The 25944-nt window shown below is 38.7% G+C and overlaps 1 protein-coding gene across 1 annotated transcript; it reads left to right on the top strand.

The window, feature by feature from the left end:
• The first annotated feature begins 4600 nt into the window (after positions 1-4600).
• Positions 4601-25317, top strand: GABRA6 (gamma-aminobutyric acid type A receptor subunit alpha6). The gene is made up of 11 exons (XM_054287631.1): positions 4601-4638; positions 4756-4874; positions 5110-5177; positions 6395-6615; positions 6713-6795; positions 7402-7545; positions 7965-8117; positions 8198-8350; positions 11267-11526; positions 20145-20405; positions 25267-25317. Exons 1-11 carry the CDS (start codon positions 4601-4603, stop codon positions 25315-25317), a joined length of 1551 nt encoding a protein of 516 aa, XP_054143606.1.
• The last annotated feature ends 627 nt before the right edge of the window (positions 25318-25944 follow it).

Here is a 25944-nt window from a genome sequence, read left to right on the forward strand (position 1 = left end):
AATAATGTCTAAGAACCAGCCTGAGATTTGAAGTGTTATGGTTTTTCTGTCTGTTTGAACCTCTGACTTCCTTGGACATAAAAGCAAATACAGGTTCAATCTCCTATGCAAATAAGCTCAAATGTTAAGCATTTAATATGAAAAATAAGAATGTATGTCTGCATATGTCTTTGCAGGTGCATAAATTTGTACGTACTAATTAGAAAATTTTTCACAGTCGTGGAGCTTTGTACAGGACAAGAATAAATAGGACAGCAGCATCTTTACCTCAGTGTGTTCCCTCAGCTCTGAGAGCTGCTCTGTCCTGTGCCAGCTCCTGGTGTTACAAGGTACCAAGAAGGCAATTTGTGAGCAGATGACTCATCCACACTTGGAATTGCCTGTGGCAGAGTGGGGTGAGCAGCACAGGTAACAATATGTGCATATATTCTCTCTGAAGGCTTTGGAAGGCAGAGGAAACACTTGAAAGGGTAAACAGAGTAAACACTGTCCTCCGACAGCAAGATGAACATGAAGGAATACCAATCTGGCAGGCACTCCATTTACACAGAACTGTACAATCTTAAAACTATTTGCCTCATACCTCTGCTGTATATTCCCTGTAAAAATAATTAATTCACTGGGAAATAAAGATTGTAAAAAGAAAAGCCAACAAAACCTTGAAATGAAAGCTTTTCCCACAAAGCAAGAACAATTTTAAAATAAAGTTTCCCTATGACCCTTGAGTTAATTTATAATCTCATCCACAGCATAAAATCTTATTTCTTCTTATATATATATAGGTATGTAGATGCTGAACAAAAATAAATGGGGGATGCGTTTCTCTGTCAGGGGCTGAACAGATAGCAGGTATCAGACTAAATGCAAATATGAGAGAATCAATTGCTTGTAAACTTTGTGCCAAATTTGTCATATTTTAACTTCCTAGTTGCCACAGAAACTTCAGCCAGACTATTTTCATTTCAAAATGCCTCAATTTCAAGAAGAAAACAAACACATTTCTCAAGAAGTTTTCAGCTGTTGCAAAAGATCTAATTTTCAACAACAGTATTCCCAAATGAATCAGAAATCTCATTTTTCATCTCAGTGCTAATGACACCCTACAAGGTGATAAAATTAGCAGCTGGAAAGTGTAATCTTGCCACCACACTTCTCAATTTGCCATTCACTTTTTTCAAGCCTGTTGTTCAGCTCTTGCGATTTTCTCAACAAATTTCCAAATTGTTTGTTTAATTAAAAGTCCAAAGCATATGTTGCTGACAAGCCTTTTATAACATTTTCATTATTCTCATGAGAGCTTTGTCTACCAAGAAACATCTCTTGCCGTCTCCATGATCACTATTCCTTTTTAAAGTGTGCTCAGTTCACTTATAAAGTTCTAATTTCCAACTGATTTTCTCAGATATGCTTATTTTCAAACTGGTTTGATAATCAGCCTCATACAATTTGCTGGTTTGATCTTCTCTGATAGAGAAATTTGTACAACTGATAGTGTGAACATTTCATAAACAGAAAACAAACACAAGAGTACTCCTTGGTGCAGAGAATTTCCAAACTGCTGAGAAGCGGAATATATCTGTTTCACTCTTGAAAGTTTCACATCCACACAAAGAAAACATTAACAGAAATTTCAAGGTAAATTAGCTCTAACAATCTGTCCAAAGCTTATTTCAGCTCCTGAAACCATCCAGCTCTGTGACAGCAAAACCCCTTCTACTGCCTTTACCAAGCAAAGGCTGCTTTTAGCATTTTAGAAAGTAGGCTGGAATATTTTGAGAGGTTTAAAGATTTTTTTTAATGTCTTTCACTCTAACTGCAAATTTCTTATGAAGAATATTATCATTATTTTCCTGCAGAGAAATCCCATACTGAAATTATAGAATTTATTGAAAGAATGCAGCCCACTGCCCAAGTTTCCTGCTCTGCCATCAGAGATCCTTCCTGCCATGCAAGAATTGCTGGGCTAGACCCAGAAGTGGGATAATAACAGACCATGAGGGGAGTCCAGAGAACATCCCAGCCTGGGATGTATCCCAACCTGGTCCAAAAAGCAAATGTTAAACTCCCCAATTTCCAGGTAAAGGGAAAAAAAAATTCTATCTCTCTGACTCACATCCTAATCTACGCTTACTGAAAGAGACAAATAGTTTGTGTTTTTGCACAATAGGAGTCTAATCTGGAACAGGGTGCTATTGAAGAAAAGGTAATTGACAATTATGCAATTAGCAGAAAATGCGGTTTACCTAATTCACAATAAAACAAGGGAACAAAAGAAGGAAGGAGCGGTTGGTGGCCCCATGTAGCACTGGCCTTTTAATACTCAGGGGATGCTTATTAAAAGAAGCTGCAAAAATAAACCTTTTAAAAGAAGACAAATTGGAAGTGTTCTATTCAGTTGGGGGATGCTGATGGGACACAGCATATGCTTAATTTTATAAAGTTAACTCTTCTTGCACATTTTGTGAAGGAAATTTGAATACTCCTGTTAATATTTTGCCAGGACTTTTTTCCTTTATTGAAAAAGGAACAGGACATTATGCCGAGAGGAGATGCAAGATAAAACACAGAACATAAACCCCTTAGAAGTAAATAAAGTGATCCAATGGGTCCAGAAAAATAAAAGAGAAGAAATAAGGAGCCCTAAACTTTTAAGTGTATTTTCATATTTAATATTAATGTGAGCATATTTACAAAGATGAATATTAATGATGTTTACATGCTAAGTACAGTTTTAATATTCTGACAAGAGTGATGCACTCAAATAACTCAAACATGTCTCAGATTTAATATATGTGAAAAATAGGGTAAAGTTTCAAATGGTAGATTTTAATCAAGACCAGAGAGAAGAACATAACCCCAGAAGGTTCTGATTTGTTGAATTCACTTTTCTTCTTTTCCCTGGTCCACTCAGTATTTCACACAAACCTTTGATTTTTCATAGATGCAAAAGTATTGTCCATGAATAAATTAATGCAGATAAGTGGTTCTGAATATTAACAAACATCCTGAGCTACACCAGCCCATGGTGAGTTCACAGAATTCACATTGGTGTATTCAGAGAGCACTTCCAGGGACCCTCATGAGCTCATGTTTCCAGCTGTTTAAAGGCAGACCTGGAGCTCTGGCAGAATGCAGAGCCCACCTATGTGGATTATATCACAACACTGCCCATGGCAAAAGGGAAAGGGACTCAATGACAGAGGGTATCTTGTATTTTTAATTACATTATTGAATTCTCCTGGTTTTGTAGCATCACATTCTCTCTAAAACACAAAACTTGAGCACAGAACCCTCGTGTCGGTCTTAATCTAGTTTTACTCCTGAATAAATATATGATTTTCCTAGTTTCAAGGGATTACACTTTTCCATTTCTTGACAGTTAAAATGTTTTCTTAGAAGCTGAGAAAATGAGGTTTATGCAACAAAATATTATGAAAAAAATTAATTTATTTGGGTGTATTTATCAGTCCCTCTGTATTACCATGTAAAGAAAATTGACTCAATTCCTTTTTTTACGGAGTAGCTAAATGACATAAGTGTTACATCATTCACTGTTTTCTTCAGAAGCAATAAGGCGACACAAAAAGCTGGAGCAGCATGAACTTTTTTTCCTTTAGGGCAGACTACATTAACACACTTACTGAAGGAAGGGACAGTAATGACCCAGCCAGTACTTATCAGGACAAAATTAGTAATGATATATAATCCCAGTGGTTTAAAAGTAAGGAGTTCCAGTTCTAACAAAAGTCCTGGTAATGCCTTGGTTTAAAGTCTGAGCAAAATCTGTGTGTGTAACCCTCCAAAACAGCTTAGTATTAACAAAAACAAATAAAAAAGAAAAACAAACAAACAAATCTAGAAATCTGAACCAGAACCAACTTTTTGTGTCTAATGTTCAGATACCAACGTTTACATACTGGACATCTCTGCATAATTCTGAAGAACTGATCAACAGGAAAACTGTTGAGAAAGGTTAAAATCCCCAATAAATTGCAAACTGTTGGGTTCCCCCCCCCCCCCCCCCAAAATTCTAATGATGTGGAAGCTGCATAATAATCTCCCTGTGAACCATAAACATAATAAAAGCTGAGGCCATTTCTAACATAATCTCTATCAGCAAGATGCCAGCGCTTTTCCAGATTTCCTAACGGGTCCCTGCTAATTCCATGCCAAAACTAGCAGTGGATTTCTTCCTTTTAATCTCCCCTAATGCCTTATTCGATTATTGTCACTGCTCTCCGGCCGCGCACCGTCCCTTCAAACCCTAATTCCCCCCGTGGAGCGGTCAGATGAGGCTGAACGGCGGCGGCGAAGCCGAGGGACGAGCACGGCCGCGGGCACAGCCCGGCCCGGGAGCGAGGGGCCGGGGCTAAGGAACCCGGCCGGGCCCTGCCAGAGCCTCACCGGGGCTGAGGAACCGAGCTGAGCCCTGCCAGAGCCTCACCGGGGCTGAGGAACCGGGCTGTGCCAGAGCCTCATCGGGGCTGAGCCAGCCGGGCTCTGCCAGAGCCTCACCCGGGCCCGGGGGAAGGATGAGCGCCGACACCGGTTCCAGCTGACGGCTCTGAGGGCACCGAGCGTCTCGGCACACACCTGCGGCATGGCTCTGCTGCTCGCCTGGGCCTGTGTGGCTGTGAGGTGAGTGAGCCCCCGCCACCACGCCGATCCCCGAGGGCTCCCCGCAGCCGAGGGCTCTGCCGTCCCTCCCTGCGCCCCCCGGGGCTGGGGCTGACGGGGACTCGCCTCTGCCCGCAGCGTGGGGACGGCGCTGGGGGACCAGGGCGACGGGGCGGACCTCTACTCGGAAAACATCACTCGCATCCTCGACAAGTTGTTGGACGGCTACGACAACAGGCTCCGACCGGGATTTGGAGGTAGCGGGGAAGCCTCGTCCCCTCGGGGAGCCGGCGGGTGGGGAAGGGCGAGCGGCGCTCCGGCTGCCCGGGCAGGAGCGGCTCGTCCCGCACCCGCGGCAGGAGGGAGGCGGTGGGGCCCCAAAAGCGAACAGCAAAGTTTGCCGTGCCCCGCAGCCCCCGCTCTTGCGGGGCGGCTCCGCTGCCCTCGAACAGGGGTCCCGCTCCTCTCCCAGCCCCTCTCCGTGTCCCGTAGGCGCCGTGACAGAAGTCAAGACGGACATCTACGTGACCAGCTTCGGGCCGGTGTCCGACGTGGAGATGGTAAGGGCCCCGCTCGCCGCCCCTGCTCTGTTTTCCCGGGATTCATTACGGTGGCATCTGAGTTGACCGTCATTAAAGCAGATTACGAGGCTTAATCTCTTTGACAATCTCTAGGGCCCAGCAGAGCAGTGTGCCCAGAGCTGCATACAGCTATTTCCCGGCCCGCCAACCGGGGCTGGGCACACACAGCCTCAGGTAAAAGATGCCTCTGGAACCCTGTGAAGGTGGTGAGCGCCGTGTGCCAGCCCAGCTCTGCAGAACGCTGCCTGCTGGGAGGACACCGAATGAGCAGCTGCAGGGGAATGGTGGCATTGCTGACACAGCTGCCCCTGGTCCTGCTGGGTGCCCCCAAACTCAGGCAGCCGCAGACTTGGGTGCACTCAGTCTGTGTAGACAGAGGTTCAGACTTGGGTGCACTCTGGAATTCTTTAAGTCATGGAAGTGAGGATGGCATTGCTGTTCTCTTTCTAGACATTGACTTGGGCTGCTATTTTTGCCCTTGCACACCCCTCTAACACCAGCTCACATGAGCCTGCAGTCCAGTTTGCAGGCTGGAACTGTGGGCTCCGAGTAATACCGAAGTTTTTCCACTGCTCTTCATCAGTCAAAGAGAAGGCATAACCTAGCATTCTTACAAAATTTGCCCCTGGCCGGGTTTAGCTCTGTTTCCTAAGCTACTTCCGCAGAGGCCTCTTTTCTCAAGAGTTGTGAAAATATTACTAAGAATTCTTGGAAAAAAGTCTCATTGATTAATATTAACTTGACACCATAATCCTACTGTGATGTGACTCAGATCAGTCCTCACTTTGTGAATATCCAAAGGAAGCTGCAGAAGAGTCACCGAGCGTGTCTTTTTGTTTCTGGCAATTAAACACTGATAGCTTGGTCTTGCACTTTGAAAGGGAGACATTTGTATTTCCTTAGACCTCAGTCACTTTGAATTAAATTAGTATCTATGAGAGTACAATGAGGGTTAGTTTCTTTTCCTTAATCATGTCTAATTATCTGTTCAATGATTCATTTGTAACTATTCTTCAAATATGTTTTCATGGATGACTTTTTTAGTAACTACTTAATGATAATAGGATTGAGTGTTTAAGCAGTAAATGAAATGCCATTGACATGTGTGTTAAATTGTCTCATGGAGTTACTGTCCCCATAGGCACTTGGGACTGCTGACCCCCACACAGATGTCAGACCCTATTTATTTCCCACAGGAATACACAATGGATGTCTTCTTTCGTCAGACATGGACTGATGAGAGGCTGAAGTTTAGTGGGCCAACTGAAATTTTGAGACTGAACAATTTAATGGTCAGTAAAATTTGGACACCAGACACGTTTTTTAGAAATGGAAAAAAATCAATTGCTCACAATATGACAACTCCTAACAAACTTTTCAGAATTATGCAGAATGGAACTATTCTTTACACTATGAGGTGAGAGCTTGCCCTGCTTTTGTTGACCTGTATTTCTGATGCTATCAGCATTTTCCTACATACCATATTTTTCATTATCTACAACTGTGTGTTCTAGACTAACCATTAATGCTGACTGTCCTATGAGGTTGGTGAATTTCCCAATGGATGGACATGCTTGTCCACTGAAATTTGGAAGCTGTAAGTTTTTCTGTATCTTTCAGTTTTAAAGTAACACATTTGGTCAGAAGGAATATCCTTCTGTAAGATATTACTTAGTGACCTGGCTGAAATTTTAAGTTGTATTTTTATACTAGAATTTTACTTTTTTCTCTGAGACTCAGACCATTCATATGGACATGGATTTATCCACTGAAGAGTGACTGCTGAAGCATGTTTTATTGTTTATTATTCTTACACTTCTGGTAGTCAAAATTGGTCCTTCAACAAATATTAAAACCTCTGCTACATTTAGTATATTACTTATAATTTTGAAAATATGTGGTAATCAATTTTGAAATATTGTGGTAATATAATTTTGAAAATATTTAGTTGAGCTGGGGTAATCAATATGTATGTTTTATAGCAAGTTGAGAAGTGACAGCTAGTTCCTCTCAGGTCCCACCTCAGCCATTCTCTTGTCATTGCTTTTTTTTCTCATTTTGTAATTAATGAGGTTAGGAACTTCCTGGAGTAGGATGCATGTTTCTGTGGGCATTTGAGCTACAAAAGGGATTATTCTATTTATTTTTTAATTGCTTATAAAATACATAATTAGTAATGGTAATTTTCCCTTCTGTTACTCAGATGCTTATCCAAAAAGTGAAATAATTTATACTTGGAAAAAAGGACCATTGCATTCAGTAGAAGTACCTCAGGAGTCTTCCAGTCTTCTCCAGTATGACCTCATAGGACAAACTGTATCTAGTGAAACAATTAAGTCTAACACAGGTAAGATGGAGCCATGTGGAAACTACTGGTGTTGTGCAACATCTTGATAATAAATTACAGGGTTTTTTCATATAGAATGAATTAATTTATCTTTTGCCATTTAAAAAAATAATTATAAAGACTCTAGCCATTGTCTCCTAAAAGACAGCTTTTCAAAACAGTCCTCCCATCAAACACAAAATTTTTTCATGATATTTGTAAGAATTCCCACTACCTCTCCACCCCAGTAAAAACAGTGCATAAAATGAATATTATTCTGCTCTGTTTCCATAAGGTCACTTTACCTTTTTTTAAGCAGCTTATTTTTATTATGCACTAAGAGGTCTGTGATTTCATCTGAACATATTATGTTGGGTTTAAGCCAATAATGTTCACTCACATGTTGCCAGAATAATGCTGACATACTTGTCTCTTAACAGGTGAATATGTAATCATGACAGTGTATTTCCACTTGCAAAGGAAGATGGGCTACTTCATGATACAGATATACACTCCTTGCATTATGACAGTCATTCTTTCTCAGGTGTCTTTCTGGATTAACAAGGAGTCTGTTCCAGCCAGGACAGTTTTTGGTATGCTGTGTTAAGGTCTTTGAGCTCAGCATCTACCATTCATTCATTCATTCATTCCTTTCATTACTTGTTTGTTTTAGGGGAATATTCACTCCAGCTGCTCTATTTCCATCTGCAAAGGAAAATAGGCTACTATCTCATTCAGACATACATTCCATGCATCATGACTGTCGTCTTGTCTCAAGTTGTGTTTTGGATTAACAAAGAATCTGTTCCAGCAAGAACCGTGGCTGGTATTTGTGTTTTCCTTTTGTCATTCATTTCATTCATTGTATTGAATCTGTTCTATCAATCAGATACTGCAAGCCAGGGGGGATTAGGAAAGGCAGCAGTAGGTTTCAGCAAAAGTAAATACTAAAGTGAAATGATAGTCAATTTGCCTATGAGGGTCAAAATTCTTGACTCAGAATGTTTGGGTGGCCAGACTTGTTTGTGACAATTTTTAATTGTATTCCAATTGTATTTTTATATGCAGAAAGGGACAATTTCAAAGCAAATGTCATTTTTTCAAGAGGATTTTTTTTCCTATGGATTTACTGTCTCATGAAACCAATATGAGTTAAAGCTTTAAAAGGAAAAAAAATGGAATGGAGTTATTATCTAACATAAGGTACCCCATCTAACACTCATCCTGGAGTGCTCTCTTCCCCTTGGTTACAAAGGTATCTAAACAACTAACAAGGGCTTTAGATGGATAAAGATCAGTGAGATGAATAATGTCCCTAGCACAGGTTGAAGTTAGAATGAGAAAGATGTATCCATACTGCATGGCAGGGCCTTTTTCTTTCTTTCCAGTGGTTTGAATTAATGCTCTCAAAGCTTTGAGTCTCCTGGTTCATACATATCTGAGGTTTATACTCCAAATATGATGCTACTTGATTTTCCTTCATGTTACATCTGGGGATTGTAGAGTTACATCCTCTACATTTTGAGTAAAACATGCTTTCAACATAGTGGGCATGGAAGGTAAATACATGCTTCAAGAGGGTGCAAGTAGGTCTGTAGTCAATTTGGTAATAATTATATAAATACCCCAAACACTGGAATAACAGCTCCTAGGTGTTGTACTGAAGAGTGACATGGATTTGAGAAAACATTTTATAAAAAGAGTAAAATAAGCAACTCTCCACCTCTGTGGAAAATAGTGATGTTAGCATTTAAAAAGAATATTTCAATCCTTATTCCATTTCTCCCAGGACATAGTCTGAATTTGGAGTCCAGACTCGTTCAAAATCCCATGGATTCTGAATACCTTAATCTAAGGAAAAGAGGGCAAATTCTTTATGACCAAAAAAGACTTCTGGTCTTTTTCACTGAAAAAGAAATTTTTAAAATGGTAAAGGTTTAAAATGCATCATCTTGCAACTACTTGAATTATAAATTTTCACTTGTACTTGTAAGTCTGAAAGCTAAGTTTGAGAGAAGAGCTATTAATAGTAGAAGAATAATGATGTGCCTAAACCAGTTTTTCAGCACAAAATAATTCAAGGACTTTGTTTACCTCCAAAATGGATGCCAGTTATCAGATTTCAGTGTTTGCATTATGTAACATATTCTTCAAAACTTACCAAGAAGTGTTCAAAATGTAAAGACAAGGGTAAACAATCAGCAGTTGCAGTTTACCAACTGTAATTTGGTATTCAGTTTGATGAAGTAGCTTTCCACAGTGAAAAGCATTTCATCAATATTCACTCCACATGGAGAGAATTCTTATCTATATCTGTAAAAGAATAGGAGACCTATTCCTAAGTTAAATTCCGTCTGCAGTAAGTTTTTATTCAGACACAGAATATATCTATTTTATTACCAACTAGCACATGGACAGATTCTAATCTAATCACACATCATTTCTAAAAGTTCATTTTGGACCTTTGAAATTGAAATGCATCTCAGCATAGTTGTATTCATATAATAAAATGAGTCTGGCAGTTTTGGAGAAGTAGGAATGCTACATATTTCTATACCATCTCCTGTTTGTATTTCATTAATATGTGATAAGTAATGACATTGGGATGTAGTTAACCTCAGACAGCTGGCAAGCCACATCATGTGAAAGAGTTGCAGAGAAACTGAAAATAATGTCACCCTTTCTGTATGCTGCAATATGCTATGACACTGCATCCTTTCCTCCAAGCATCCCTCATAGCATACTGCTTCATCAACTCAACATGACCATCACAGTATGACATTAAAACATCTTTCACTTTGCCACCTACCGTTTCCCAACTGCAGAAAATAGAAGAGGATATTCTCCACCTCACTGTCTTTAAATACCCACAGGTTTTACATTCTAACAGGCATAATTATAAGTAAATATGAGTCACAGAGGCTTGTATGTAAATGATTGAGTTCGTTCTTGCATTTTCTGCTTGTATCAGGCAGCAGTAGGAAGTAAGTATATTTCCTACATTATTAATGCTGTACACTCCAACACAGAAAGAATAAATTCATGAATTCATGTGAAGAACACCATGGGGCCCATGAGCTACATGACCAGATTTGCTCTGTGAAAATAGATAAGCAGCTCTAGAGAAGCTTTTCTGTCTTTCCCTATCTGTAGCTAGGGGAGCTTTCAAATCAAGATACTCTTAGTGAATCCTAAAAAATGTATCCAGTGATTAAAGACAACAGCTCAGGGGACCAAAGCATTATTACTTGAAATGTTTAGATCAGGCTCTGACTGTTTTTAATGTAGAATTTGACTGATTTAGTGAGGGTTCTGTAAGCCATGTCTTGTACTACAACTGGAGAAAGAGAGGATCACTGTTGGGGAATGACGATATATAAATCCAGGTTTCTGCCAAACATTCTACTTACTAACACACCAAGGAAAATCTTCAAATTTTGAGCCTGGATTTTGTTATAGCCATGTTTATCCAATTCTAAGAAGCTGTCCCATGTAGAATGTTGTTATCTTTCAGTCTCATCAGTGCATTAAGGAAATTTTTCAAGACGTTTTAGATGCTGAATCCAGTACACATGAGTTATTTAAGGATACAAAATACTTAGGAGTCTTGCTGGGAAGTAGGATGACAACTAAAATCAAAAAAGGGTGCTGTGCTTTGTTTTTTTTTTCATATATGTGGATTTAAGAGTATCAGGGCTGAAGCCAAGTTCTAATGCCCCCCATTCTTTGTCCTGTTTCCAAGGAATCACCACAGTCCTCACCATGACCACCCTGAGCATCAGCGCTCGCCACTCCCTGCCCAAGGTGTCCTACGCCACCGCCATGGACTGGTTCATCGCCGTGTGCTTTGCCTTTGTCTTCTCTGCACTCATTGAGTTTGCAGCTGTCAACTACTTCACCAATCTCCAGGCTCAGAGAGCAATGAGGAAGGCAGCCAGGGCAGCAGCACTGGCAGCAGCACTATCAGCAGCAACTGTACCGGCAGAGGACGAGATTGTCTCGGTAATTGCTTGCTTTTCTGATAATAAGCATCATATAGGAACAGGCAGCTGAAGTAGAGAATGCAAAACAATATTAAAGTGATCTTAACCTGAAGCAGATTATGTAAGCAGATTGTGTCTATTTATCAAAGACATTGTTCTGATTCCAGAAAATGAAAATACTTCATTTGTTTGTAGTGTGTATTTAAATTTGCAATATGATTTTCTAGGGAGATGTTTATTTGGCTAGATATTTAAGGAAAGCCATTAGACTGTTATCCATGATACTTCTCTTGAGCAATGCTGTAGGCAGTGTGGTCAGGCAGCTGTAGTTCCCAGCAAGTCTGCAGAATTTGTGGGACAGTGTTCAATGGAATGAACGTGTGCATTGCCCAGATGATTGTGGGATCACTGTAGTGCAAGGGTACAGACTATAAGTGAGACATTTGGGAGATGGGTAATTAGCCTATACATCAACTTGGCATCTCTTACCTAACTGAAATCTGTGTTGGTGGAAGCTTTGGGGGGAAAAAAAACATAAACGAAGGATAGATTTTGGTACACGTAAAAGAGAGGAAGTCTTTCTAGTATCAAAATCTGTGCCAGAATTGCTTGCAAATTTCACTCTGTAAATCTCATGCTAAATTGTGAATGCTGTCTCACAGCATATGTTCATCTATTTATCATTGTGGCCTTCCTGTTTCAAAAACAGTTTTACTACCACCATGATTTCCATTTTTAGAGAAATAACAATCTGAATGACATTTTGCAAAACCTCTAAATCCATAATTGAATAAGGGAGTCAGTCTAAGAGGTGCCCATACCAAGGCAACACCTTACTCACCACAGAGTAATTTTTCCACATTTGCTGATAAATAGCAGTTAAATTACAACATTTGAGTACTTTAAAACTATTAAAATCATAATCAATAAGTTTTGCTGACAAGCTATCAGAAAAGTGAAAAAGTTTACCTGGTTTTAGATAGCATGAAGAAAATATTGATAACTACTACATCTTGAAGAGGAGCAACAGCTTGGACCTGTCCTTCACACACTTCCTTATTCAAATTTGAGTTAACCATAAGGAGGCTTTCTAGAAAGGAAAAAACAAAACAAAAAATACTACTTTTTTTTTTTCACTGAAAAGTCCCTGCTGAGCAATATGGAAACAGGCTGACTCTGCACGTGCTGCTGGTGCATTCACAGCCACTGTGGCCACCCCCTCACATTCCCAGTCTCAGGAAAACAACTGATCCAAAAAATAATCTCCTGCTTCTGCCCAGATAAGCTAAGAACTTGTTCCTGATGATAGGGCTCCTCCAGATTTACATGATCTATGAATCACAGCAGACCAAGGTAGACACCAGACATAAAATTTCTGTTGAACAAATGAATAAAAGATAAAGAGGTTAAAAGGCTCAAATTTCTTATCAAGTTCTTCAGCCTTAAAAAGCCAAGAGCAAACTGAAGACCTTCTTTCCTGTTTTGTAAATATTAGCTTATTAGGTTTTCCAAGTAAAAACCAACAAAAGAAAAAAGAAAGCATCTAGGAATAAAATACACATCTAGAAATCTCACTGCAACAATCTGCTCAAGAAAACTATTTACATCTAGCTGACAGCATACAGATTTAGAAGAGTAGTAAATCCAAGAACATTTAGACCCCAAAGTAAACTCAGTCTCTGAAACAGCTCACAATGTCCACAAAATTCGACAGACCTGATCTTGCTCAAAGCAAGACAGCCTTTTTCAAGCCCTGTGCATCCACCACGTTTTTCTCCCAGGATCAGTTGTCTATGAGAACTGCAGTAAGAGAAAGAGCAAACCTCAGTGAGATCATAAAAACAAAAGGTACTCACAACTGAAGGCAAGATGATGTAGTCAGAAAGGTTTCTAGAAGAATTAGCTATTGGATTTAAAAGGTTCCCTTCCAGAAGAGCACTCTGGGAAAAAGGAGTGATTATGGGATAACAGATTTTAAGAAGCTTTTCTTTTTTCATTCCTTTTTTTTTTCCCCTTTGGTAGAGATAAGGGAGAAGGAACTTTTCTATGTTGACACATCCATAGATATACTGCAGTCAGTGATATAATTTCATATGAAACAGACCTGAAGTGTCTAATTTGAATGCTAGCAGTGTATTTAATACAGGCTGATTGCACGTGTATAACCATTTCCTCTGGATTGTCATTCTCCCTGAGCCTTGTGCTTTTATAACTGCATTACTGATCCTAGGGCAGATATTTTTAAGGCACACAGCATAATACTCAGTTTTCTGCTAGAGTGAGGGCCCAAAGTCAAGATAAACATATCTACAGAACACATATATATATATTTAATTTCAGATTAAATGCTTTTTGAAAAAAACCAAAAAAATTAAAATATTAAGCAGCCTTTTTTCCCCTTCAGTCTAGTTATCATTTTTAAAAATTTGATTCAAATAAACTTAAGTCTCTCATGCAGGTTTTTATCATCTAGCCAAAAAACTTGTACACTCAGAAAAGAAATATGTCAGAAGACCAAATTCTGCTCTAGTGTGGAATGAAAGCAGGAGAAAATGCTGCAGCTACTGAACTGTGGTGGGGTCAGTATGAGAGCTGAGAGCCCAGCAGGCCTGGGCTGGCTCCAGGAAAGCCTCTCTATTTACCTCAGTTAACTGAGAGCAGGATTTGGCTTGCTCTCTCCATCAGCTGCAGGCAATCCCTGTGTGAAATACAAAACTCTGGGTGTTCCTCTGCAGAACACGAGGGGAGCAAGCTGAGCCTTCATCTGGACCCTGACACAAACCTGTTCTTACTCCTGCGGTGGCCAAGCTGGCTTAACATGCCAAAACCAAACATCCTATACATGCACATATAAAACCACGATGGCATTTAGCTTTTAAATCCATTTCAAATGCATATTTTCCATATCAGTTGTGTTGTTTCCTCTTGGTGGCTTTCTTTTCCCAGGGAGATCCCCATTCTGAACTTGCAGGGGAAGGGAGTTGGTGATACTGTGAGGAGCACACTATTTGCAGAAATGCTTTGTGGGATGGTCAGGGAGTAACCCCATGGATCAAAAGACATCCTTTCCCTGTCAGAGGCTACATGTAAAAGACGAAAGATAACCACCCTGTAACAGCTTGCTCACAGCTATGTTCTGAAAGTCCTCATGTTTTAACAGAAATCAGCACAGAGCAGTGCAATACCTGTGGGAGAGCTTCCTTCTCCCTCCAGCTTTGTGTTTCAAAACAACACAACTTGGGCAGGAAAGGATTCTTATTCCCTTTAACCTGGCTAGTGCAGAACAGCTGTCACTGGTACAGAGGATTTAGTTTCCTACAATTATGTCAGAATATATTGAGTTTGTTTAATGAGCATCCTGGTGTAGCAGAATACTTCTGTCTGGATCACCAACTGCCCTTTAGGATCACCCTAAAACAGCTATATGCTTTAAAGTCTTCACTGACAACATTGAGACATAATCCCAGCAACTTTTTTTCAGGTGGCTAGTGAGAATAAAATAAAGTAAATTTAATTATAGGGAAAAAAACATATGGGCAGACACTGATAGATTTAAGAGCCAAATGTGGCTTTGAAAATTTAAATCTGTTTAATGTAAAAACATATTTTGACAGCAGAGAGGCTCTGTGCCAATTATATGTTTTTTCTGGCATGCTACAAATAAATGTTGTGAAGAAACTTTACCATAGCTCATTCCCTTTGAAAAGAGAATGACCAGGGTTCCAGTCTCTGCTCTCCTTACTGCATATCTGCTTTATATGACAGCAGTTTTAATACAATGGGCATTGGGTATTTTTCAGTTATGCTTCCTGCCTATATAGATCTTTAGATTTTTCCATGCAAAATAAAATAGCTTTGAAGTAATAGGTAACAGACTCTCCCCCTTTTCACCTTCACTTGATGTTTTGGCTGTATTTTGAGAAAAGTTAATTTCATTTCCTGGAGGTTAAGAAAGATTTTGAACATGGTTTTCCTCCTGCTCCAAGTGAGCAATTTAACCTAAGTGATTTAACCCTTTTAATAGGGTAAAAAATGATAAAAACAAGTCTGCATGTTTTTCCTGAGTGTTTCTAGGAAAAGTAATTTAAATTTCCTTAAGAGATGCCTGAAGCTAGGGCTATTAATGACTTCTAAACTATACTCAGCTTTTGATTATGCAGGACACTGCTAATAGCCATTTACACATTATTTGCAATATACTTCTTTTAAAATCAGATTCCACAGACGAGACATTCAGAGTGTCCAAATTAGGGTTTATAATGAATCTGAGCCATGAGATGGATACTGAAACTGCCCAGGACTGTATTGAAGGAGGTTCCTTAGTACATGGCCAAAAGATGATGTTGCGCAGTGCAATGAACTTTCCTGCTGGAGGTTGCTGCATGTGGATTGTTCAAAAGCTAAGGAGAGGCTTTCCAGATCACACTGGTGGATGTAGGGGCTAAACCATGGTTAACTCCCCCTTTGGGAGATAAGTCACTAGCATACTGTTATGTTTGTAATGGTTGAAATTTCTCAAACTGTATCTACTAATGAGCAGAGGCAAAAAATGTTATGTATTTAATTAGGCATTCTGCCTTTTAGGCACTGAGCTCTACTTCTAGGTTGGTTTGTGTGTGTGTGGGTTTTGATATAAGGAAAGTTCAGTGTCTTTAATCAAATAAATTATGAAGAAGAAATAACACGTTATTTTTATCTAAACTTTTAGGGTTTTTTTCTCATGAACTTCTTTTTACTGCATTGCTAGCAGGAAAAAAAGATGTGAATAAAAGAGAGATAAGGAAGGACATACAGATATTCATTTTTTTCAAGTTAGCCAGTATCTGGGTTGCATATATAAGAGACTGATGTTACTGTTAGATCATAAACTAAACTGATAGTGAGAATATGTATTTGCAGTACAAAGCAACGGAGGAGAGAATTCTACAAATATGAATTACAGAAATCTCTTGAGGGAAAGAAACATAAGAACAAAGTGCATTCATAAATCACAGTTAGCATGCACCAAAGGAATCAGAAAAAGCAGACAAAGAATTTTATTTACTCCAAGGTTATGTGTGATGTATTTTTTTAGATCTGGAAGGCAAGAAATTTGGTGAAAACCTCCTGAGATATTCTGAGTATAATCAGCTTCTAGTGATATTGAGGAGGGTTGTGAGAGCAGAGCTTTACATAGAGGATGAGAGTGCTTTGTGAGCTTTCCAGGGGATGAGGTAGCTTGGCTGCAAAGCTCAGTGAGAAGGCAGACTGTACCTTACAGGCCATCTACATAGCAGTGCAGTGTGGTGGTGTCTCACATTAAACAATGGCCTGGCAATCTGCTCTGTGTCACTGCCTGCTCAGACAGAGCTGCAAGTTTAATTGCCTGATGGGACTAACATTCCACATGAGTGCAAGAGTACCTCTGAATCAAGGTTCAGTACCTCCAGAAAATCCATTATTTCCTTACGACACAGTGTACTGTGCCTCAGGCTTCTTGTTCTTGCTGCTTGTAAAACAGTCCTTACTTGAGTGATTGGCTCTGGGAGCTATGCAAAATAGGCTATTCATTTCCATTTTCTCTGTTTTGTTAACATTTCATGATGTTATTGTATGTAATCTTTGTCAAAAGGAGAAGTTAAATCTCGATACAGTAGACAAATTACTGTAGCTGCTGTTCAGAACGACTGTAATAAGGAATTATATTCTTATCCTCAGGCCTCCTGTTCTTGGTTTAGCAGTGAATTCCAATGAAAAATATGAGTTGTGGTTCTGGGGCAGCAGTCTGGTCTACAAAAAACTCCCATACTGAGAGACATCCTCATTACATCTGAAATAAATTTGGACTTAGAATTCCATATCCTGAGTAGGGATTTAGAAGAAAATAGGTTTGACCCTGTACTTGCTGTTGTGGGGACACAGGACTGTTAAAGACAGCGAGAAGAACAGCTCAGGGTTTTTTCTTGAGATGAAATCACATTGAGATAATCCTCCTACTTTAGCTGTCCCCCTTCTGTAAGAATGAGATTTAATAAATATAAATAAAATAATAACCAGGATTACACTTTTCCAAGTGCTTATTCAAATGATCACAAAGATTTTCCTACCTCCACATTCTAAATATGTTCAGTACTAAACATCATCCAGTGACCATACACTACATCTGTTCTACTTACTATTAACTCCATCACCTCAGCACTGTAATTCCTGATTTATGCTTGAATAGTCCAGAGTAGAATTTGACCTACCTCATACCAGAATATTGTTGATAAAAAGGACCAATATTCACCTTAACACTTGTATTTTTAGGAACCACACAGTCTTCACAAAAGGTCAAGTTATTCCACAGAAATTGAGAAGGACTGAGAAAACAAGATGCCTCACAGTTTGTACAGTTCTGTTCAAAGGAGGGCATGCAGGCAAATGGAACAGAAGTGGAGTGAAAGCAGGAAGGCAGGCTCAGCCAGCCAGTCTGTTCATAGAAGGGGATTATTATTATTATGATTAGTGCAAGTGGACATGGATAACCCTCTTTCTGTTTCTGTGACACATCTGTAGCTCATCCTCCATTTAAATCTGTCTGCTGCTTGCTGTGTTACTGCAAAATGCAAAACGAACCATCTGTGTTCCAGATAGGCACAGAGCAGGAATGCTTTTTAATACCCATTCACAACATCACCAGCCATATAATGTATGGAGGGCAAACTGGAAGTGGTGATTGGTTGTAGGGGAAGAAAAAGGCAATAGGTAAGGGAAATACATACAGAAAAAGTACCTTTTTCCTTTTGAAGTAAGGAAAACTTACTTCAACTCTTCACCTTTTGTTTATACTAAAATCAGCTGTGAGGAATCCATCTCTCCCTAATTTTAGTTGGATACCAGTCCATTCATTCATGAACAAAACTTGGCATCCTGTTGTGGAAATGTCAATTGTTCTGATTCTCTGACAGTAACGATGACTTCTGGAAGGATAATTCCTGTTACAACTATTCTAAGTCACCCAGGAGACACCAGCTGTGCTAGGTTAGTCTGTTATCTAGAAATTGTGGCCCAAGTACAAGAGTGGAAAATGCATTTCAGAAAATGCTTCCTTTCCTTTTAGTGACTCAGTCATTTATCTGATTGACTAAAATCTGTTCCTATGCTTAGAAATCTGCAAGATAAATCCCAAAAATGCTGACAGCAGGCTACATTTATGTGAATGGTTGTCATTAAATCACTCCCAATGAATGGCTTTGGAAATTGCCTATCTAATAGCATTTTTCTACCTTAAAATCATTCCAATGTTAGTCTTCCATTTCACTATAGATGTATGTGCTGTTATTTTGGGAGTTATTTACATTGTCCAAGACTTCCCTCATCTGCTTCAGTCATTTGGTCATCTCGTTCTGCTGACCAGAAAATCTTTGTATTCAAATCCAAGAACATCTGTGTACATTGTGTGATTTTGTGCACAAGATTTTTCCTCAATAATCAGGGAAATGAGTTTTATGGACAAAGTTTTAGGCTTAAGCTCCATATAACAGAACGCTACAGTACTTCATCTCAAAACAAACAACAAACAAACAAAGTCACTCACGTCATCCTTCTGTATTTTCTCAGCCATCAGATAAATCTTAGAGCTGCTGCCATGCATCCACAAATGGCCATGCTGGGATATGGCAGGAGCAGCAAGGTTTTTGAAAATTCCCTCCTATTTGACGCTACTGTGAAAGTGAGCAATTGATATCCATTAGAGCAGGCTCAGAGCCTGGGGTAGCTCCTGTTCCTAATAATTTCTGGAAGGAAGAACTCTAATCTTGGGAAAGTAAAATAATGGCAACGTGGACCCAAATAAAACAGATGTACAAAATTAATATACACACTAGCCTAGTAAGCTCTACATGTTCCTGAGTTCTGGCTGAATTTTCAGAAGAGTTTTAATACAGCTTTCTGAAGAGTAATTGGACCTGGCTGCAAATGCTGCACAAAATATGGGAGTAATTTGGTTTCATTTCACCATAAATGAAAATAAAAATAGTCCCATTACAGCTGAGTATATTTGTCTTCAGTTGTATGCATGGAACTGCTGTGGGAATTATGAGATATATTTTAAAATGAAATTTTATCCTGGAAAAAACGAGAGGACAATTCAGCATTCATGTTTTCAGCAGCTGTAAAGGTAGCCCAGTGCCTTTTGTGCAGCAGTTTTCTAGTTCCTGCATGACTCCATTCAGTGTTTACCAAACTCATCAATGGGTCCAGCCAGGAAGATTGCACCTGAGCCAGCCCATATTGCTGCTTGGTTTAATCTTGATCCATATCTGCACACACTTCAGTCACACCAACCTACTACAATTTGGATACACCATTACTTTCTTTCCCTTTTAGCTCCATCTTCTCTTTTTCTCTCTTGGAGCTTCCACTTATCACAGTGTTAACAATGTGAAAAGCACATATTCTTTCACGGCTTTACAAGAAAGCTTTAGGCTGTAAAAATATATATCCTTCTGTATAGATGCATTATTTTTGTGATTTTGTGATATTGCACTATAGCAGAGAAGCAACAGTAAAATCAGAAATTTAAGTTAGAAGGTGGAAAGAAGTCTAAAGGTCACAAAACCTAAGACTCTGTATCCAAATAACATCTTTTTTTTTTTCCTCTTTTTTCTTTCCCAGCATTCCGACTCCAACTCCAACCTGAAGAAGAGGGTGAACTCCATAGCATCTCAGGCAGAGCAGTCTCCTGAGCCCAGCATAATATCAAACACTGCATCCCAGTGTCAACCTCTGCCTGTTCCTCCACCAGCCCCACCACAGCCACCAGCCATTGGAGGTGCAAGTAAAATAGACCAGTATTCCAGGATCCTCTTTCCAGTGGCATTTGCAGGATTCAACCTGGTGTACTGGGTTGTTTATCTTTCAAAAGACACTATGGAGGTGAGTAGTAAATTTTCTTTATACTCATCTATAATGTGTAATATGTTTACTTGCCCAGCATTATTTCAGTTGTTCATTTACTGTTTCAACTCAGTTCATCAGTCCTTTCTGAGTAACACTAGAATTTTTATCAAAAAAAATCAGCTGTAGCACTCAGTACAATGCAGAAAGGCTGTTTGAGGAGGGGAAATGTAAACACTTCTCTCTAACTCATGCTGCACTGAGCAGAAAATGCTCTGTGAGACAGCACAGGATGACATTCTTAGCAAACAAACTGATCTTAAATCTTCGATTTCTTTAGCTGTTGTAAGGAATGCTAGAAATATCTGTTGAAGCCATGAAGTGAAAGAGATAAGAACTTTATCATAAGATTTTCTCAGGGAGCTAGTACCATAAGTTTCCCCAAAAAGTTTGTTATAAAGGATTAATAACTGCAGTATGAAGTTTGTGAATCAAGAGTCCCTAGTTTTGTACATTTCAATATATGTTTCCTGGTTTTTTTCATATATATCATACTGTGTTATGCAAATAAAGCTGAAAAATCTTTTCATAAGTTTCCTTGAATCAGGCAGAGAGTGATTACACCTTTAAATATCTATAAGGTCCAGAAGAGACATGTGCCCTGCAAATTGAGCATGTCTGGAATGATCAGTCAGTAGTCAATCATTAAACTTTAATTCTTTAATGCTTTAAATCTCTATTTTTTCCCCTTTTTTGCCTAAATAAAGTTAATAGTGTCCTATTTCCTTGGTAAAAAATATATTCATTTGCCTCGTTGCTATAGAGTTTTGGATCTCACTGTACATTGCAGTCAGTTTGATTGGTACATTTAGTTTATTTAGGACAGCTAGGAGATAATGATGGTATTTAGATAGCACCAAATGCACAAAGTCCCTCCATCAATAAAAACAGAAATGTGGTATGAGTGGGGATCAGGCTGTATCTTTATTTCCTAGATCAAAGGTGAAGCAGGCTGAGGGAAATCTTGTGGGCAGCCAGAGATGTTGCAGTTCAGAGAAACAAGTCAGCGCTGATCAGCTGATGGTGGCACCTCACCTCTGCTGAAGGGCTGCTGCTCTAGCAGACTCTAATTTCTGCTATCAATATGATCTGAAAATACTGTCTCTCAGAGATGGGGTGTGCTGCCAAGCAGCTTCTGTGGAATTGTGAGGGCAGGAAGGTAGGAGACACTGTCTCTCAAATGTTCCTGCAGATGTCTCTCAAGAGGTCACAGCTGCCAGCTCCTGGCCACTCCAGCCCTGCCCAGTGCTAAATTTAGCATTTGTGCCAGAGTCACTGATCCTGCTGCTAAAATATTGACTATGTGTGCAAATGACTTATCTCAGAGGAGGGATTGGAAAAGCTCATGTCTGATCATGACAACTTCTGTTTAGAGGCCAGCTCCTCAGCTTGCCAAGACTCCAGTGATTAAACCATTCACATTCTGGATCTGGAAATATTTGGAATATACTTGCCATTTCCCCTGGTGGTGATGAAATATTTACACTGAACCTCGTATATTAATAATAACATTAGAACCAGGCTTTTAAAATACTTCCAAAATCTAGGACTAAGTGCTGACTATAAATATTTTTAAATGCTACTGTGAAAGCTCACAAACATGCTCAGAAGCTGAGAAATGATGTTCTGTAGTAGCATTACAGAACAACAGAAATCCAGCTGGGGTGTTTTGAATTATGAAGAATTTAAACAATTGTGTAAATTTTGACCAAGCTCTTCTTCCTAAATTACATTTCTGCATTTGTGTAGTCAGTTAGAACTAATAATAATTGTGATATACACTGCTAGGTTTCTAATCCAAACGTTGTGCCACCAGTTGTTACTTACAACAACCAGGATTCTTTTTGCTTTAAAAATATATTAAAATATATAAGCTTTTAATTCCAAAGAGAGGAGATACAAAAGTTGGGTGAATAAAGCATGGAATGCTTCAAGGGCAGTTAATCTTTTGCTACCTCAGGCTCAACAGATTTAATGTTGTTACAGTATTATTCAGCTTATTCAATTTAAAAAGTGCATTTTGTGCAGTATTTCAGGTATATTAGCTTTTTTAAGTTGCTTTTTTGAGTTCATGGGACTTTTGTTTAAAAAACAGAGGAAAAAAATCTCATTAATTTTTTGAAATAGACAAATTTCCAGTACACCAGTTCTTGTACTGCAACTCTCTAGGATTTTTATTAGTGCAGTTAGAACCACAGAAGATCATTCAGCAATTCATGTGCTCAAGCCAAGCAGGTACCTCCTGTCTTTGGAGGTACACAGAGAATGGATCAGGCATTTCATAGCCCTGTTTGTAAAAGCAGGTTATTAGCACTGGAATCAAAGGTCATTTTCACCTCCTATCATTATTTTCTGGGCAGGCTCTGCCTTTGGCTTTGAAGGAGGAGCAAGAAGAGTTTTTTACTTCATGTTCTGGATTCAGAGTCTCGGCTGGAAGGAGCAGCCTTGTTAGTGTAGTGACACAGGGCTGCATGAAATGAGGAGCTCTTTTCTGAGCTGTTTGGTACGAGTTCAATACACTACTAAGCAATTTTCTTTGGCTTAGATAATATGTTACAGAAATGAAAAAGGCATTTTTATGTACAGTATCTGATAAGATTTATGAGAACTTTTGAGGACTGACTACTTTTGAAAGTGCTCCTTGGATAACTTTTTCTCCCTCTGCCATTAATAATTTTCTCTTCAGGTTAATCATCTTTTCTCTTACTATACATGTAAGCTAAGAGTATGTAAATTACACAGATATTTTTTGATTTGGAAGTGTGTATAAAGAAGAAGGTGTTTTTAATAAAACGTACACCTTTAAACATTTGAATGTTATCATCATAGACTGGTTTGGATGGGAAGTCAGCTTAGAGATCATAGAATTCCACGTCCCTCCTATGGCAGGGACACTTTCCACTAGACCAGGCTGCTCCAAGTCCAATACAATCTGATCCTGAAAACTTGCAGGGATGAAGCATCCACAGCTTCTCTGAGTAACTTGTGCCAGGCCCTCACCACCCTCACAGGGAGGGCAGCCAGGACTGGACAGACAGCAAAAGTATCTTAAACTGAAATCTGTATTTTATACTTCCATACATACTGCACTAAGTCAAACTTTGCAAACCAGGAAGCTTAGTAGCAAACTTTCATTACAAGATTAATGTTTTTCTATATTTTAAATCAAAACCAGCACCATTCTCTGAAGAAAAAAATGAAAAAAAAATCCAGCTTAAAATTAAGTAATTCACCTGAATGCTTTTTTTACATGGATGGGGATAACATTCATCTTCTGGTCTTAGTATTTAAATAAAGGGTTTAATTCTCTATTGGAACAAGTGGGAAAACATTCTTATTCAATAGCAGTCATCCACTGTGCAACTTGATACATAAGATATTTCAGTGTAGATGGGGAGTAGCAAGAGCATTGAAGAACAAAAATTGTACTGGTCAAAACAAAGGAATTAATTAAACTAGCAAAGTTCTCTGTCTGCATTTCGTAAAACTGTATATTGGTAGAACTTAATATAAGAAAAGGACTACAGAATGTACAAAATAACTGATGCTAGTTTTCAGACCACAGAAAATGCTGTAAGATACTTGTAAGATAAGCCCCTTGTCTCTCAAAGGGTTTTATAAGTTAATGCTACAGGTGCTAATTATAGTGATATCACTGTGCTATTTATAGTATGGAAAAAATAAAGCATCAGAGTTACTCTGAGAGGACTTAGTCCCTCTCTATGTAAGGTGAATTAAATTAGGTGGAAAGTTTGAGGATATAGCATCCCCATGATTTATACATGGGGGATGGAACATTTCTGTGGCACATTTCTATGGTTCATGTTCTTCTGTAGGGTACAGTAATATCTGCCATCCACAAGAAGCTCTAAACATTAATGAAAAAGACACATTTGTCTAAATTTGACAAATAGAAAAGTTCTTGAAAGAAGAGCAAACCTTTCTGACAAATGAAGAAAAAGATATTCTCGATTTTTACTTTGTCATACAGCATATTTAGGCTTTGTTTTCTGTTTTAAATCTTCCTAAGTCCTTGAGCTGAATACTAATTTATGACAGTGACCTTGGCAGGTGAATTTCACACTTAGTTTATTTTAAAATTTGCTTGATTTAGAGTGCAAAGAGCCCCCTTTTAAAGAGCAGCAAGTACTGCCTTTGCCACATAACTCACAATGCATATGCCACTGCCACGTCATCTCACACACCTTATTTCTAAATTTATCTATCTTAATTTTTATATGTAACATTATATTACAGTTTTTCATGTAATAAAACATGGAATAATGGAGTGAATCAAGCTAGATAAGGAGATGATGTTAAAATTTTGATGATAAATCCAGAAAAAGAAGCAGAGGCAGCTTTTATGTTTGGGAGCACAGGAAGATACAAAGTCATTGAATGGACCAAAGTTGCTGAGTCCTGGATATTATTTGGATGCAGAGAACATAGCAGGATGGCAGGAGAAGAGTTACATAATAAGTCAAAGATGCTAATGATGTCAGGTGGGAAGAAAAAAATAAAGAAACAAGAGCAGGAAAAGTATTTAGCTTCAGTACATTGGTGTTATAAAGCTTGTAGTGCATATCATTACATCATTTTTCAGTTTAAGCACTGGAAAAATAAAGGTTAAGAGGAACAGTCATTGCCATACATGCATAACAACTGAGCTTTGATGATCCAGGTAATGAGCATCAAATTCTAAGAGGATTCTCCTTGTAGTGCAGTTCTATTTTGAGTCTGCTGAGAGAGTCAGAAATCACATGGGTTTGTGGGTTAACTCAGTTGTTACTAAAAGTGGTCAACAATCCACAGCTTAAACCTCTCTAAACTTTTCTTCCAGTTTTTTGAACCTTCAGCAATGCATTTTCGAAATGACCCTCAGTCCAACTGAAGAACAGCTCAGGATTTCAAGGAAATCACTCAAGGTCACAGAGCATTGAAGAGACTTCAAAGGATTTGTCTGTCCACAGGTGATCTCAGTTTTCAAACAGGGAATATTTTTATTGGACATTACCTTGGATGCAAACTCTGGAAAAATCAGAAGCTGCAAACTTCTTAGGGATCTAATTAATATTTTCTTAAGATTTCTTACAATGATTGTACTACAGTTGTTCTTAAATTATTTGCTTAACTGTCAAAGGAAAGAATGCTCATTTTTTCTAAAACATTTGTAAACAATTGAATGTTTACATTTATATGAAACACCAATAAAAGGGTTTGTTTTTTTTTAATAGAATAAGGATTGCTAAACTCAGCTGATTCTGAAATGGTAGAACTTGGCATAGTTTCAGCGAAAATCTAGGAGTTGTACTGATTTCAGCACTTGAAATTGACCCAAAACAATGATGGATAGAAATCCTATGTAAAGGAGCTGTAGTTCTATCCTGTTTTAACCTTTTCATATAAAAGATAAGGGATTATTTATTAATTATTTTTAATTTCATTTTCATCTTTGGGATGATACTTCTAAAGAATGAGATACAAGACAAAAAAAGAAATATAAGCTATTTTTTGTGTG

The sequence above is a fragment of the Melozone crissalis genome, unplaced genomic scaffold (genome assembly GCF_028551555.1).
Source record: "Melozone crissalis strain CALT ecotype California unplaced genomic scaffold, PUWL_Pcris_2 ptg000061l_1, whole genome shotgun sequence".
Classification (NCBI taxonomy): Eukaryota; Metazoa; Chordata; class Aves; order Passeriformes; family Passerellidae; genus Melozone; species Melozone crissalis.

Coding starts and splice junctions, on each gene's coding strand:
- GABRA6 (XM_054287631.1), top strand. CDS start 4,601: ATGGCTCTGCTGCTCGCCTGGGCCTGTGTGGCTGTGAG. Junction 4,639..4,755: donor TGGGCCTGTGTGGCTGTGAG/GTGAGTGAGCCC, acceptor CTCTGCCCGCAG/CGTGGGGACGGCGCTGGGGG. Junction 20,406..25,266: donor TTTCAAAAGACACTATGGAG/GTGAGTAGTAAA, acceptor CTTTTCTTCCAG/TTTTTTGAACCTTCAGCAAT.